We start from the raw sequence: 15,375 nt of genomic DNA, 5'->3' as shown, positions 1-15,375 counted from the left end.
TTGAGTTTCTCAAAAAACTTTCTTTTACTCTTAAAGTGAAACTGATCTGTGATGATTCAGAAATGCAAATAAGTGAACCATAATCTAAATTTAAATCTAAAAAGTTATAATGAAAAAAAACAAAACAAATAAACAAATTTGAATATCTTCTACAAATGAGATACTCTTCAATCTTCACTACTGCTACAGGAACCCCATATAGACTATTCAATATACACTGCAGGCACACTCTTCAGTTGCATTTTAATACCGTACAAACTGATGGTTGTAATATTTCAACCTATTAGCACCTTCATTTCTCACATAAATGTTTTCTTAAATTAAAAATTGCAAGACAATATTACTCGTGAATAATATGTTTTCTGTACCTGTTGCTCCAGCTTCTGGGCTGTAAAAAGTTCAACATTGAACAATGGATTTAATCACAACATGCTCTCTTTGGTGCGTTTACCTTTACAAATACAGAAAACTAAGTGTTCATGATCCTAAGCAAAACAAACCTTAAGGGAGTTTCCTCTCCAGCCGGTATCATTATTATACATATCACATTACTCGGACAGTGGAAAATCAATATCAGTGTGACCAAAATCTCTGTGCTACGCTGTTCATTGTTATTTCCCTACACTCAGTACTGTTGAACCTGTTTGTTGAAACTGTGGATATTTTGGTGTAAACAGAGCAGACTTTTGGATGTGACACCTGGATAACAGCTGTAACCCGGAAGGTTTATTTTTAAGCTTGATGTCTCTCATTTGGCTGATGCTGTTGTTCTCAGGTAAGATGCTCTTCTTGGCTCAAAGACGATGATCATACGGTTCCTTTTTTTTTCTTTTACACTGTGAACATTTTATTTGAAAATTAGAAATTACCTGCAGGATTTTGTTCCAAGGATTTTTGCTTTGTGAATTTTTCTACTAAATGAAGTTATGGCATTTTAAACAACATGTAGTGTGACAGTTCTGCACGATTCATTGCTTTCCTTCTTCCATTACTTACAATAGGTCAGTGCCGCTCTCTAACAGATCCAGTATCAGGACTTTGAAGGTCTATTTTTCAAATTTTGCATGACAAACATAATCAATAACATGCACATGCAATAATTAATGCATAGTTAAAGAAAAAGTAAGAAAGTTATTTTGCCACCATTATAAAAACACAGATTCATATTTTTGCATAAAGAATCTTAAAGCTATAAAAAGGTAATTTGTAATTTATTTTGCCTTACACAATACTCATCAATACATCCAGCATTTACCATCATTTTGTTCTGTATGGTTTTGTATTGAGCAGCTGATAAACACTGGACTAATCAGGCAAGAGGCTCCAGCTTAAAAATGAGCAGAGGGGCCCCAGTGCCCCACCCCCCACCTCCCTCACCCACCATTTCTCAGACTGATTATATTTTTCCTCGATCCTCAGACTCCAATAACAACCCCAGTACTTTAATACTATGAACCCCTGATTATCTGTGTATCAATTAATCTGTGGTAATTAAAAAAAAACAACAACTTTCTATTAGGTCCAGTCAGTTGCTGACTTCCGCGCTGTCGGTGATTGAGCTTTTTCACTTCTAGCTCATCTGTCTGAATGTGTGCCGGAGAAGCCGAAGAGGTCGGCTCTGAACCAGCTGACCAGGACCCTCCTGAGGAAATACGACTGTGGAGTTCGGCCCGTTCACAACTGGACCAGTGCTACCACCGTCTCCATAGACCTCATACTGCAGTCTGTCCTTGACGTGGTGTGTGTGTGTAAACTTTGGACTTAAACTCTGTTCACACTGCTGATATAATTCTGTTTTTCTTGCTGGTTGGGAAGCGCCGATAACTTCCAATTAATATGTAAAACCATTTATTTCAGTCTCATCGTGGATCCATCCAAGGCCAGATATATGAAACTTGTATTTGAAGTGTCTGTCCTGAGATTCCAGTGTTCATTATGGTATTTTATAGATTTTAATATCTATACTTATATAATAGTTTTGTTCTAAAAAAAGTATCACTCTTTTTTTCCCAGGATGGAAAGACACAGAGCATTACTATAAGTATTTGGTACAGACAGGTATGTGGCCTCTAATTGTCCTTTTTGTTTATAGTTGTAAATCTGAAGGAAAACAACCCGTCCGCCCCTCTATAAAATCCATATCTTTATAATTAAAAACAGCTCCAATTACCTACAGAACCTTCTCAGAAATCGAGTTTGGCTGCCTCATGTAATTTACACTGCCAGCTTCTAACATGCAATACAGTGGATATTAATTCAGAAGTTACTTTAAATATGCAGAAAGTCTTGTGAATATAACCCTCGTTTAAATTATGTAGTATTGACTGGAATAGATTATGTAATCAATATTTTTTTTTTTTTGTTGAAGTGTCTTAAAGTAAGTAATAGCTTTTCCATATAATATTTTTTTAGTACACACCTCTTCTGCTGTTTCCAGATCTGGACCGATGAGTTCCTGGTTTGGGACCCGGAGGAGTTTGATGGCATCAATGAGATCTCACTGTCGTCTGATGCCATCTGGATACCTGATGTCATCGTTAGTGAATTGTAAGAGAGTAGTGACGTGAACCCCGTAGTTCAGCACTCAGTCATTGACCTCCACTGAACGGCCACCATGAGCATCAAACACTGAATCCTTATATTAAAACAACTATAAGTACAATCATTTAAAAATAAAAACAGACACCAGGCCTTCCTCAGCGAAGAGTACGCTATAGCTCAAAATTCCTGGGAGTACAAATTTGGCAGATTGAACAGCAGGACGCAGCAAACTAAATATACAACAGTGACAACAGTGTTCTTGTTAACATCATCAGCTCAGCAAGGTGATTACACAACTGTGCACCTGTTATCCTCACTGTAGTCCAAGACCATGCACCGTCTCTGCTGGCTTTTAAGATACATATATATTTATCAGGTCACTGTGACCATGACCTTTGACCTTTAGCCACCAAAATCTAATCAGTTCATCCTTGAGTCCTAGTGAACGTTTGTGCCAAATTTGAAGAAGTTCCATCAAGGTGTTACTGAGATATCGTGTCCATGAGAAGGGGACGGAGGTACGGACAACCTGAAAACAATATGTGTCCGACTCTGGCTGTCGTCAGCGCGGAGCCATAGAAATCTATAGCAGTTATATATGTTATATGACTTCCCCACAACAAACATTGGGTTCGGACTCTGAGACAGAAGTGTATCTTTCAAATACTCAAAAAATCAATCCCATTTGAACTGTACCTGTGATAAAACATGTGAGCAGCCACGGCACGAACCAACCGGCCTCTACAGTTTCGTCAGGATGTCAAAGGTGGGCCTGCGTGACGGGGTCTCATGTTCTGCTCTGTTTTCCGTGTCTCACCTTACCTCCCCTCTCCGGCTCGTGTGTGTGTGGCCCCAGCGTGGACGGGGGGAAGTCTCCGCCGATCCCCTACGTTTACGTCAACTCCTCCGGCTCCGTGAAGAACTACCGGCCCATGCAGGTGGTGCTGGCCTGCAGCCTGGAGATGTACGCCTTCCCATTTGACAAGCAGAACTGCAGCCTCACCTTCCGCAGCTGGCTTCACTCAGGTCTGTTTCCCGCCTGTGAGGTGGTGGAAAAAACACAGTGAATTCAGGTGACACACTTCCCACCAGAATCTCCCAAACTTGACTCAAAGGCAACTAGATAATTTCAGAGCTTTCAATTGTCTTCATCATCCAGTGGAGTTGACATGAAGTCGGTTCAGGATTGAGAGTTAAGACGAGGAGTGACACTGCTAAATTAACAGCTACAATCACAAGCAACAGCCAAGTCTTGAGTCTTCCAGCCATAAGGAAGGAAAACTGATATAAACACACAAACTCTGACTGTGAGGCAAAACGTATGTACCGCCTTCCTGTATTTACTTTTATTTGTTTCTTTTCCCACCTCCTCTTATTTTTTTTATCCTTCACTATCTCTCCCTCTTCTGCAGTGAAGGAAATAGACCTGGCTCTGTGGAGGAGCGCGGAGGCCATCGCTGACGATAAGAGGGAGTTCATGAACGACGGAGAATGGGAACTGCTGTCCATTCCTTCACACTACTGGCAAATCCACCAGGACAACACTGACTACGCACACATCCAGTTCAATGTATGTTCACATACCCCCCACTCCCTCCCTTTGCAACGTCTGTGTGGTCAAATTGTAAAGTACAAAGCTATTGGCCACTGCCTTCATGGATCGGGCTAGTGAGCTAAAGCCAAACGACGAGGCCGAGGCTGTATCTGGCACGTAAAGAGACAGATAGGGAGCGAGGGCTGACGGACAGGGGAGGGCGAGCAACCATAATGAGACTGTCTCAGTGGCTGCCTGATCAATGGACTTCTTGTTAGTGGCGAGGAAAATGGCCCCTTAGCCCAGTGCAGGTGGAGAGCGCGGAGGGTTGCTATTTATTCAGCTCAAAGAGCGAAGGCTCCTCGGTAATGGTGCGTTTCATGGCTCACTGAGATATTGTTACACCGCCGCTCCGCTGCTAAGAGCAGGTACATCATATATATATATATAAATATATGTATATATATATATTTACATATAGAGCTGGACGTGACAGTTTTATGGTTCAAACACTAACGACCAAACAAATAACCACATCCATCCATATATTATCTACACGATGCAATAAATACCAGTGCGAACACTCATTTGTATGCCCTCAGTAAACTCAGGAGACAGCTGAAGTGAAACTGCAGCACAAGGAAGAAAACCTCATTTATATTCAGCTGTAACAATCAGGGGTGGACAGTAGGAAAGTATTTTACTTGAGTACTGTACTTAAATATATTTTTTGAGTATCTGTTGAGTATTTTTACTCCACTACTCTTCTATGAACATGTCGAGGTATTAAATGTTTAATTCCAGATAAACAGCTGATTGTTGGCTGTTGTTTTGTTGATTCAATTGTGTTTTTATGGCCATTTTCACAGTCTTTGTATCATATTCTACAGGTCAGTCGTTTCAGAGCGTATGAACTGTGTTTGTCATGGACCGATCTGTCAGGTCAGGTAAAGATACAGGACAAAGCTGAAGGATCACTGGATGATTTTACCACAAAAAAAAAAAAAAAACAAGGAGAAAAAACATTTAAGCTGTTAAATGTTGTATTCCTCCAGCCTCATGAACAGCACAAAATAAATTCCATTTACCTCCACAGACCTTTTAAACTGCAGGCGTTTGACTTGTCATAGTTGGAAAAGCACAGAATAACAATGGCTCCATTCTAATCAAACGACCCAGTAAGGCATGACAATGTGACAGTGAGCCAGCGAGGCGACTCAGCCTTCATAAAATTCTATTATTTACACTTGTGCTTTTCCTACTGTGACATGACAAAAATGTCTTTCAAGAAAATTGTCTTTTTTTTTTTAAATTGATTTATTTATTTATAATTCTCAGACACAGTTCTGTCAAAAAGCAAAACGACACACCTCTCGAATCTAGTGCGTCTCACAGTGACCCATCAGATCTCAGCTTCCCGTTCCTCGTCGCCCATCCAGGTGCTGATCCGCCGGCGCCCCCTGCTGTATGTGGTGGGCCTCCTCATCCCCAGTATCTTCCTCATGCTGGTGGATGTGATCAGCTTTTATCTGCCTCCGGACAGCGGCATACGCATCGCCTTCAAGATCAGCATACTGCTGGGCTACACCGTCTTCAGAGTCAACATGACGGATGAGCTGCCTGCCACTGCCGTCAGAACGCCTCTTATAGGTGCGACATTTGATGATTTTAATGTTAATTTCTTTATTTTTCTTCTTTAGTTTTGTTGTCGTCACCTTTATTGTGTCTGTGCACTATCTATTCTATCCTGTTGTTTATTCTGTTATTGCAACCACGGAGGGCATTGTTCTCACATAACAAATTCCAACATGCAGCTCGTCTCCAATAATGATGTCAAATCCCAACTCCAATACCCAGAATTCCTGTAGAATGACAACATGTCTGATAACTCGCCAACCAGCCAAGTTGCAGGAAATGTGGTCACAATCTCTCCTTTCCTGATTTGCAGCATTGAATAAAACGGCCAGAAGTGTTTTAGCAGAACATTATGATGTCACAGTGAAGTTGACCTTTGACCATTTGGATATAAAATGTCATCACTTCATTTCATCCTCACAGACATTTGAGTCAAATTGTATAAGTCATAATTAGTGGATGAATTTGCGAGTTATGGCCCGAAAACGTGTTTCGTGAGGTCATCGCGGTCTCGACCTTTGACCTTTAGTCACCAAAATCTAATCAGTTCATCCTCGAGTCCCAATGAATGTTTGTGACAAATCTGAAGAAGTTCCGTCGAGGCGTTACTGAGATATATAGATAGATAAACAACCCGAAACAATATGGCGACCGTGGAAACAGAAGCTTTCCTGCTCTGTCCTCCATCTCCACTCAGGTGTGTTCTTCGCGGTGTGCATGGCCATGCTGATGCTCAGCCTCATCAAGTCTATACTGGTGGTGAAGCTGCTCCACCACAGCGAGAAGGAGGTCAGGCAAATGTCCGTGTCTGCCTGCCTGCTGGACAAGTACGGCTCGGCCGGCCCCAGCAATGAGAGCGCTTTAACCTCCATCAAAACCCTCGACCGCATCAACCCGTCTGGAGGTAAATGTCCCGCTCACAGGGAATATCAGGATACATTTTCTACTTTTTGCTTCGTCAAATCAAAAGGGTGTCTTTGTAAAGAGGAGGCGCCCATTGGAGTCAAGGGTGAAAGAGTGTTGGACAAAAAGGAAGGCACTTTTTCATCTTTATGGGGAAGTTTACGCTGTAAAAAAAAAAGAGAATGACAAACTTCCAAAACTACCAAAGTTTTTAGAAGCAGCCTTTTTGGAAAGGGGTCAGGGTTATTTATAAAAATGTTCCCATCCCCACTGATTGGTTTGGATTGTTCTCATTTAAAATTGAGAGAATCTACGTAAATCTGTATTAATCGTTCGCATTTTAAACCAGATTTGTTGTTCTCCTCATAGATTATGAGCTGGAGCCGTCACTGGAGGGGGATCTGCTGTCCCTGAGCGAGTTCCAGGATGTTCCCTCTGGGCTGGAGTGGCTCCTCCAGGAGCTGGTGTCCCTCCGTTTGGCTTTATCACAGGAGGACAGCGAGTCGTCGGCTCAGGCCGACTGGCTGGCCCTCTGCTCCAGGCTCGACTGCTTCCTGTTCCGCCTCTACCTGTTCGTTCTGGCCTTGTACGCCGGGACTCTGCTGCTGCTCTGGGCCAGCTGGAGCTTCGCCTGACCACCTGCTCAGAGACTTACTGATTGTTTCGAACACTGTACAGTACTTCTTGCTTTTTGGTGTTTATCATATTTACAGTGATTCTGGATGCAGAACTTTTAAAAGCTTTAATGTGTTACAATGAAAAAAAGAAATATACTAAAATTACCGCCTTGTGCTTGTATCCCTCCGCCATAAAATATTAACCATTTGTGTCATAATTGCTGTGAGAAGTGCCAAAACTAAAAAACTAAAAAAATAAATAAAAATTTGAAGTTGTCTGAAAATAGAGTTATCCTTAAATATTCTGTTTGCATTCTGTCTCCAGGTGTTGCTCTGCCACTATAGCAGCATCATAGTTTCACAGAGACATTATTGTATTGTGTCTGTTATCATGTTTTTTCCCCGACAGTGAAGATTTTCTCAAAGATACTGTATAATAAAGCAGCTCTCTGGAGAAAATCCTCAGTGCCAGTGTGATGTTATAATACCGTATTCATACTTTAATCTCCATCCCGCTGCCACAAAATAGATCAATACAACCCATTCAGAGCTCAGCCGCTGTGTCTCTATTCCCTGTTGATTTCCTAATAGTCGTGATAAGAATATCAAAAGTGCGTCATAGGAAACTTACCGGCGGAAAGATCCATATTAATGCAATTTTCACACAGTGTCTGCAAGCCTCTTCTTTCCAGTGGCTCTGGTTACATGATGTTATGCAACAGAGCTGTGGATAAATGTTTAGTCAGTGCCTCATTACCGGCTCTTTGAGGTAACCAGTGGTTTCTGCATGCTCACTTCAAGCTTTAGTGTGTTTCGCTTTGTTGTGAATATGAATGTCATCTCAAGATGATTGTAATTGTTCTTTTATTGCCTTTGTGTCGCATTAATAAATTGTGTTGTGAAGATAAAACACGAGAGAAGTGAAAATAAAAGCCTCAAGAGTCGAAACCTGCCCTTTTTATTTCTGCAGAGGAAATCAGCGCATCAGCAAATTACTCTGCAGATATTTAAAAAGAAAGCTGACAGCACATGGAGGCTGCAGACCACAAAATACATCTATAGGCCATTTAAACTAACATGAATGAAACTAAAAATATCTTGTTACAACAGTTTAGTCTTTTTTTTTTAAACTAAAGAGAATCAGAAAATATTGATTGATTTGTCTCCTGAGTTTTAAAGCTGTTTGGGACAGAACTGCACAGACAGAAAAAAGGGGATAACAAATACAAACAAGTGAAGCAGAGCTGGTTCTGTTCTAATACTTATTTAACCAAGAGAAGACAAGACTCTTACTTTGTAGGTGAAACCAAAAATCCGATCTGGGCCGACAGAAAAACTGAGGCAAAAACTCAAGAATAAAAAAGGAGTAAGAAACAGAAACAGGAGGAGTCAAAGTGAGCAGGTAACAAGACACAGGTGCAACACATTAGGGCGGGGCAGGCAATCAAAATGGCGGGAAACGGGACAAAGACAGGAAGTAAAACAAACAGTGCAAGCACAAGGTTAGTATTTCAAAATAAAAACAAGGAAATAAAGAACAGTCCAAAGAAAGAGTCATTAAAGGGGCAGATCATGACAGATTGGTACGTAACAGTCAACAATCAATCAATCGAAACATTTACAAGCACGTCAACAGCTTTTTATTAAAATTGTGTCGGCAAATTAACTTTTAAATTTGATTAATTAATTTAATTTTAACACTAACAGCCATGAACTTCCATATTTTTGTATTTCAGCGTTAAGAAAACAAAGTGAAACCGGCTTTATGTGATGCAGGATATCAAGTGGCTGACACTCTTGCCTAACAGCCTCTTAACTGATAATCACTATAACACACTGGTGTTGGTGCATTGCTTAATTAAATAATTAGACATGATATATGATCCGGTCACAGAGTCCCAGCGTGGTGTTTCTACAGTCTTTCAGCTCCATGCATCACAGCCAGCTGCTGCCTTATCGGACAAGGAGGAGGGGCGTCGGAGCGGATGGACACTCCCTCACGAGCTGAGTGACACTGACGAGGTTTTGATAGTGGACGTGGGTGAATTGACGGATGTGGCTGACGGTTATGGAGTATAACGGTGTGAGGCGTCCCCGAGGCCTTTCATCAGAGCAGCAGCAGCAGCAGCAGCAGCAGCAGCAGCAGCAGCAGGAGGAGGAAAACACTCAGGTGAACTGGCGCCATGAGACTCTCATCAGCCTGGACGACTCTTGTTTTCCTTCTGATTCAAGGAGCATCAAAGGCGTGCACAGGTACAGCAGCTTATTTCTTTTTCTTACACTCCATTAAATATCCAGCTGTCAACCTAAAAGTCAGTTCACTCTTATTTGACAGAAAAATCTGAAATCATAGATGTTGGAGAGGATTATTTTGTCTGTGTAATAAACAGTTAGTCAAAGGGACTGACAGGACTTTTTTCTTTTTGATTAAAGGTTGACTATGCAGCATCTTTTTAGTCAGTTTTTATTTATATTAGAAATGACACAACTGAGGTGTTTGTAAAAGTGACTTACTCCAAATGCATTAGTGTGAAAAACACGGAACATTCATTGAGTATTTGAAAGTTAATTAGCCTGGTAATGTAGAATAACATTAAAGTTTATGTGTCTCCAAAACTGAATTTAAATAAAAACCACTGCTGTCAGAAATTATAAGAACAAAACAACAAAATGTATTAAAAGCTGATTGTATGTTTGGCTGTGTGAGTTTTTATTATTGTGACAAATTATTAGTTGCACAGATGTGTTTATTTGGTCAAAGAGGTTTTAATTAAAATGATCAGATGAAGTTATAGTGTAGCACATAGAATTTTATTAACATAATGTTGCTTGAAACACTGTTAGTTTTATTAAATATATTTCATTAGAATGTAAATCACCAACACAGTTTCACAAATAAACTATTCATGCATTTAATTTGAAAAGAAATTGTCATTTCATTTTATTTTTATGTTGAATTTTTAAGTTGACTAGCAACAGAATTAATTTGATATTTATCTGTACATCCATAGCGATTTCAAAAAGTGAAGACTAACAAACTAACACTTAACTACTGGGTATATTTCAGAAGCATTTCGTGTTAAATCCCAATTAGCGAGATGTTATTAAAACAAGAAGCATTTCAGTGAAGAGTACTCTTATAAATGATGTATGCTCCATTAAGTTTAGTTGTGGTTAATTTACACATATGCCTATAATCATAAATAAATGTATTTCAATATGTTTTAATTGACTCAAAAATCCCTCTATCCTGTCAGAGTAATTTATACACTGTAAAATATGAATGTGTTGTGAATCTTCCAGTTAAGAAACTGGGCAGCAGCACGGGACGATTCGCCAACGCCACCTTGGTGCGCCTGTCGGACTTCCTGAGTGCGGGGTACAAGAAAGGAGTGAGACCGGTGAAAGACTGGAGGACGTCCACCATAGTGGCCATAGACCTCATGGTTTACTCTATCCTCAACGTGGTGAGCGTCACAGAAACTTCCCCGTCATTAACTGCACCGCACATACAAGCAAACATCACCGAGGCGTTACGGGGTTATATTTCAAATTACATCAGATTAATACAATAACACGTGCAGATTAAAAAGCTCTGAGGTCCGGTGGCAAAAAATCAGCAGCTGTTTTTCATAGAGACTGTCCTCATAATACTTCCTGTCCCCATATGACGAGTATGAAAATTATTATTTCTGACAACAACAAGATTTTTTTTCTTGTCTCCCACGACAGGATGAGAAGAACCAGGTTTTGACGACATACGTGTGGTACAGACAAGTGAGTAACGTAAACACTACACTTTGGTTTATTATAACTCATGTCATGACTGTGAATTATAAGAGTCTCTGCATTCTCAGTGGGTTTGACATATTAAGCTTCAAAGTCTTTTCACATCTCAGATAACAAAACTAATCGAGAAAAACGTCTCTGTTATAATAAAATAACAGAATAACGCACCCCCTAACGTCACTCTAAATATGTCATATCACATTTCTATCACTTTCTTACAGAGGAGATAAAACCTTGTAATTCTGAGAATTTATCTTTTGCTTGTAATTATAAGGTGCTGTCTGAAACCAAGGACTTTTTAGGGAAACGGTTCAATTCAAAACATTGCAAAGAAAATGAAAAAAACAGGTTTCTCTGCTTTACATTCCTTGTTGTGTTGTGCTGTTTGTCTTGCTTGGACAAATATTGAGAGTCTGAGCCTTGAATATAATCCCTGTTATCAGTGAATATCTGCAGGAGAATACAAATTAAACAGGGACAAACCCAGTTAAGAACGAGCAACAGACGACTAAAATATTTGGCAACTGGCGGCAAAAATCTCATCTCAAAATCACAAGTGCTGTCGTTATGTAATTAAGATTAGCGAGGTATCTTTAAAGCATTAGCGCTCAGCTAATGTTAAAAATCAGCTTTTCACAGAGTTCAAACTGGCAACTACTTCGCATCTGTAACAAAGTCCGTCCTAAAATCCTGTTATTATATTTCATGAGGTCAGATTCGACACAGGTTCACGGTCCTTTAACCTCACAGTTAGTGACACAGTGAAGAGGTGGAGCGTGATTGGTCCTCCTCTGAACATTTCAGACACTGATTGGTGCTTTAATAGACTTATACAAAATGTTAATAACTTCCCAAAGAAAAGTTTTGTTTGACAAATATATAGATAGATAAGGAAGGTCGTGACTTATCAATACTTTATCCATTCGTATCGGCGAACTCGGATTCATTAGTTTTAGTCGATATGGTCGTTTAAAATTTTTCACTGTTCCTTCTAATATTTTCACGGTGTTTGACTCGTTCACCTTCGTCTGTTCTCTGAATGTTTCAGTCGTGGACGGATGAATTCCTGGTCTGGAACCCGGAAGACTTTGATGAAGTCAAACAGGTTTCCATTCCCACTGCCAACGTGTGGGTGCCGGACATCCTCATCAACGAGTTGTAAGAGCTGCTGCTGCTGCTGCTGCTGCTGCTGTCACAGTTGTTTGTTACTCTGCTGTTACTCTCTGTGCATCTGCTGTTGTGTCTGTCTGTCGACCTGCAGTGTGGATGTGGGCAAGTCTCCGGACATCCCTTATGTCTACGTGACACATGACGGGCTGGTGCGCAACTATAAGCCCATCCAGGTTGTCACAGCCTGCACCCTCAACATCTACAACTTCCCCTTCGATGTGCAGAAATGTAGCCTCACCTTCCAGAGCTGGCTGCACACCAGTGAGTGAACTTCCCTTTGTTTGTCCGACGTTATTAATCTGTTTTTAAAAAGCTCTTCTTGGACTTTTCCTGTTTGAAACTGTGTTGTCTTTCTGTTCTTTTATCAGTGCACTGACCTTAAGAAAGTGACTAGCTGAGATCATGGTCACACTTCCACATCACAGGGAAAAAAGACAATCAGACAGGTTGTAAACAAACTCCCAGGTTAGCCAAACAGTTATTTTCCAAACTGTCTGTCGTAAAACATCCATCTTTCCTGGTTCGGATTTGACGTTTGGTATTATTATGTGCGCACAGTCTCAGCGTGACTGATGGAAAAGATGGACGAAGCTACAAAAATAAGATCCATCCTTTAAGGAACCTTTGACAGAAATCCATGACAACCCCACATTCATTTTTCACATGGAGGAATTATTTCAGAAATGCCTAAAATAAATCAGACTTACAAGGTCTGCAATAATTCTAGACAAATATCTTTTGATGTCATCCTGTTAAAACTGTGAAAAATATCCACCGGCATTGGAAAAATAACATCCAAGTCTCTCTTCAACTCTCCTCATCAAGACTTGAACAGGAGAATTGCTCTGTTCTGAGGATCCAAGATGTCTCCCCTGCTGTGACATGTGCTCTGAGAGCAGAGCGCTGGGTAAAGGGTAACTTGTTGCCATGACCGACTCACACTGCTCCCAACATTGTGTTCGATCCGCAGTTGATGACATCAACATCACCCTGATGCGAAGCCCCGAGGAGCTCAGGGAGGACAAGAGCGTCTTCATGAACCAGGGAGAGTGGGAGCTGCTCCACATACTGTCCAACTACAAGAGCTTCAGCGTGGACGACGACGACTACTACGCCGAGATGAAGTTCCACGTGAGTGTGTGTTTTTAAGACATAAATCTGACATGAGTACGACAGTCCTGCCTCACCGACAGTGACTAGTTGTTTTTGATATCGTTCACAAATTGGATCATTTAACTTTATTATTCTGTTGACATTTAAACGTCTAAGTTTAACCAAACAGCTTCCAACTCCCCAGTTCTGCACCGTCCTCCCATCTACACAGCTGGAGTTAGGAGGTTAAATTAGCCTAGCTTAGCATAAAAACTGGAGACAGAAAAAAAAGGGCAGATGGATAAACTTCTGACTCGCTTTAAAACTACATTTCCCAGGTGGTGATCCGGCGGCGGCCGCTGTTCTACACTGTGAACCTGCTGCTGCCCAGTATCTTCCTGATGGTGATGGACATCGTTGGTTTCTATCTGCCACCAGACAGCGGAGAGAGGGTTTCCTTCAAGATCACTCTGCTGCTGGGATACTCCGTCTTCCTCATCATTGTTTCTGACACTCTGCCCGCCACGGCCATAGGAACGCCGCTGATAGGTGACTGGGGTCCATGAGTTCTTACCAGCAGTTTGTTGTTTGAGTTCTGCAAATATTTAGCCAGGAAACAAACTTATTCTGCCTCTAAGTGAACTGAGGCGGGTAAACTATAATGTTACTGAGCAGCATTTACTCTGCAAGACAAACACACAGGGTCAGACCGGTGAGGGCGAAGCAACTTCTGAGAGTGAACTCAAATTCAAGCATTAATTTCAGGATTTTGGAGAGCTGGAGGTTTTCCCAGCATGCACTGGGTGGAAGGCGCAGCAATACCCCCCCCCCCCCCAAAAAAAAAATAAGGAAGTGAAAATGATGTTGTACTATTTGCTTTAGGCGATCATCATCAAACACCTGGTCTCATCTTACCTGCCCTGTAGGTGTGTACTTCGTGGTTTGCATGGCCCTCCTGGTGATCAGTCTGACGGAGACCGTGCTGATTGTGCGTCTGGTCCACAAGCAGGACCTGCAGCCCCCCGTCCCCCACTGGGTAAAGTACCTGGTGCTGGAGAGAGCTCCGGTCCTCTTCTGCATCCACAAGAAGCACCGCCTCTGCTCCAGACTGTCGTCCGAGGCCTCCGACCTGGAGCACTACAAGGACAACAGCTATGGGACTGGTACGGTACAAATGCTACAGCTAAATGCTAATTTACCTTTGTGGTTGCAGAAAAAGTGAATAAACACCAGAAATTTACCAACAAACGGCTCCAATTACGTGTTTCGTCCCTCTGATATGAGTCACGGTTGTGTCTCCTGAAACAGCGTCCGTACACCTGTTGCCGTAGTAACGCACAGTCGACGCACGGGCTTGTTTTGTAGAGGAGGATAGTCTCCCGACAACACACTGACATGTTTGCTAATCTTACAGCTGCAACAGTAATAAATTCAACTTCTTATTAACACCCATCCTTGTGCCACCCTGCAGCCCAGTGCACCCTCCACCACACCTGCGAGATCGGTCAACGGCACGACAGAGAAGCCGGGCTGCTCGGACTCGGCCTGCCCCCCTCCAGGGACCCCACGCCGCCCGTCATGGACAACATCCTGCATGAGGTGACAGCGATACGCCACTTCCTGGAGAAGAGGGACAGGTGCCGGGAGGTGGCCAAGGAGTGGCTGCAGGTCGGCTACGTGCTGGACGTGCTGCTCTTCAGAGTCTACTTGGTTGCCATGGTGGCCTACAGCATCACCCTGGGCACGCTGTGGTCAGTGTGGCAGGTCGCCTGAGTCCTCCCGCTGTGCTGATCATGTGGACACAAGCTCAGCAGGTAGAGCGTGGAAGTTAAGAGGCCAGACTTAGTAGCTCCATGCCCCGTGCAGCTCAGTGGATACAGGGAGGCACACGTAAAGTGATGGAACAGGGGAAGTGGTTCCTGTAATTGGGGCATTTGTACATTCAAAGGTTAAGTGACCAATTGGGTTTGTTATCATCATTTAGCTTTGATCAGAGAGTTTGAGTTCCGCGAGGGAAATCTGAGATGCTCTTCAGGGCCGGACCAAGGCAGCCCGACACACACACACACACACACACACACTTATAAACACTGT

General features: G+C 42.0%; 2 protein-coding genes across 2 annotated transcripts; both read left to right on the top strand.

The window, feature by feature from the left end:
- Positions 1-741: 741 nt before the first annotated feature.
- htr3b (5-hydroxytryptamine receptor 3B) lies at positions 742-7,248 on the top strand. Its single transcript, XM_022760863.1, has 9 exons — positions 742-775; positions 1,575-1,738; positions 2,014-2,058; positions 2,438-2,547; positions 3,398-3,567; positions 3,954-4,111; positions 5,515-5,725; positions 6,408-6,614; positions 6,983-7,248. Exons 1-9 carry the CDS (start codon positions 742-744, stop codon positions 7,246-7,248), a joined length of 1,365 nt encoding a protein of 454 aa, XP_022616584.1.
- Positions 7,249-9,102: 1,854 nt separating this feature from the next.
- On the top strand, positions 9,103-15,054 carry LOC111233098 (5-hydroxytryptamine receptor 3A-like). Its single transcript, XM_022760862.1, has 9 exons — positions 9,103-9,271; positions 10,534-10,697; positions 10,963-11,007; positions 12,068-12,177; positions 12,281-12,450; positions 13,160-13,320; positions 13,620-13,830; positions 14,208-14,444; positions 14,753-15,054. The coding sequence occupies exons 1-9, from the start codon at positions 9,103-9,105 to the stop codon at positions 15,052-15,054; spliced, it is 1,569 nt and encodes a 522-aa protein (XP_022616583.1).
- Positions 15,055-15,375: the final 321 nt, after the last annotated feature.

The sequence above is a fragment of the Seriola dumerili genome, unplaced genomic scaffold, assembly GCF_002260705.1.
Source record: "Seriola dumerili isolate Sdu_G_001 unplaced genomic scaffold, Sdu_1.0 BDQW01000367.1, whole genome shotgun sequence".
Taxonomy (NCBI): Eukaryota; Metazoa; Chordata; class Actinopteri; order Carangiformes; family Carangidae; genus Seriola; species Seriola dumerili.
This window is presented reverse-complemented; position numbering and strand designations above follow the sequence as displayed.

Bases quoted from the DNA above. Each gene is read 5' to 3' on its own strand.
- htr3b (XM_022760863.1), top strand. From the start codon at position 742: ATGTCTCTCATTTGGCTGATGCTGTTGTTCTCAG. The intron at 776-1,574 runs GTAAGATGCTCT...TTTCACTTCTAG, and splicing joins GCTGATGCTGTTGTTCTCAG to CTCATCTGTCTGAATGTGTG. The intron at 6,615-6,982 runs GTAAATGTCCCG...TTCTCCTCATAG, and splicing joins CCGCATCAACCCGTCTGGAG to ATTATGAGCTGGAGCCGTCA.
- LOC111233098 (XM_022760862.1), top strand. From the start codon at position 9,103: ATGATATATGATCCGGTCACAGAGTCCCAGCGTGGTGTTTCTACAGTC. The intron at 10,698-10,962 runs GTGAGCGTCACA...CTCCCACGACAG, and splicing joins TTTACTCTATCCTCAACGTG to GATGAGAAGAACCAGGTTTT. The intron at 13,831-14,207 runs GTGACTGGGGTC...CCTGCCCTGTAG, and splicing joins CATAGGAACGCCGCTGATAG to GTGTGTACTTCGTGGTTTGC.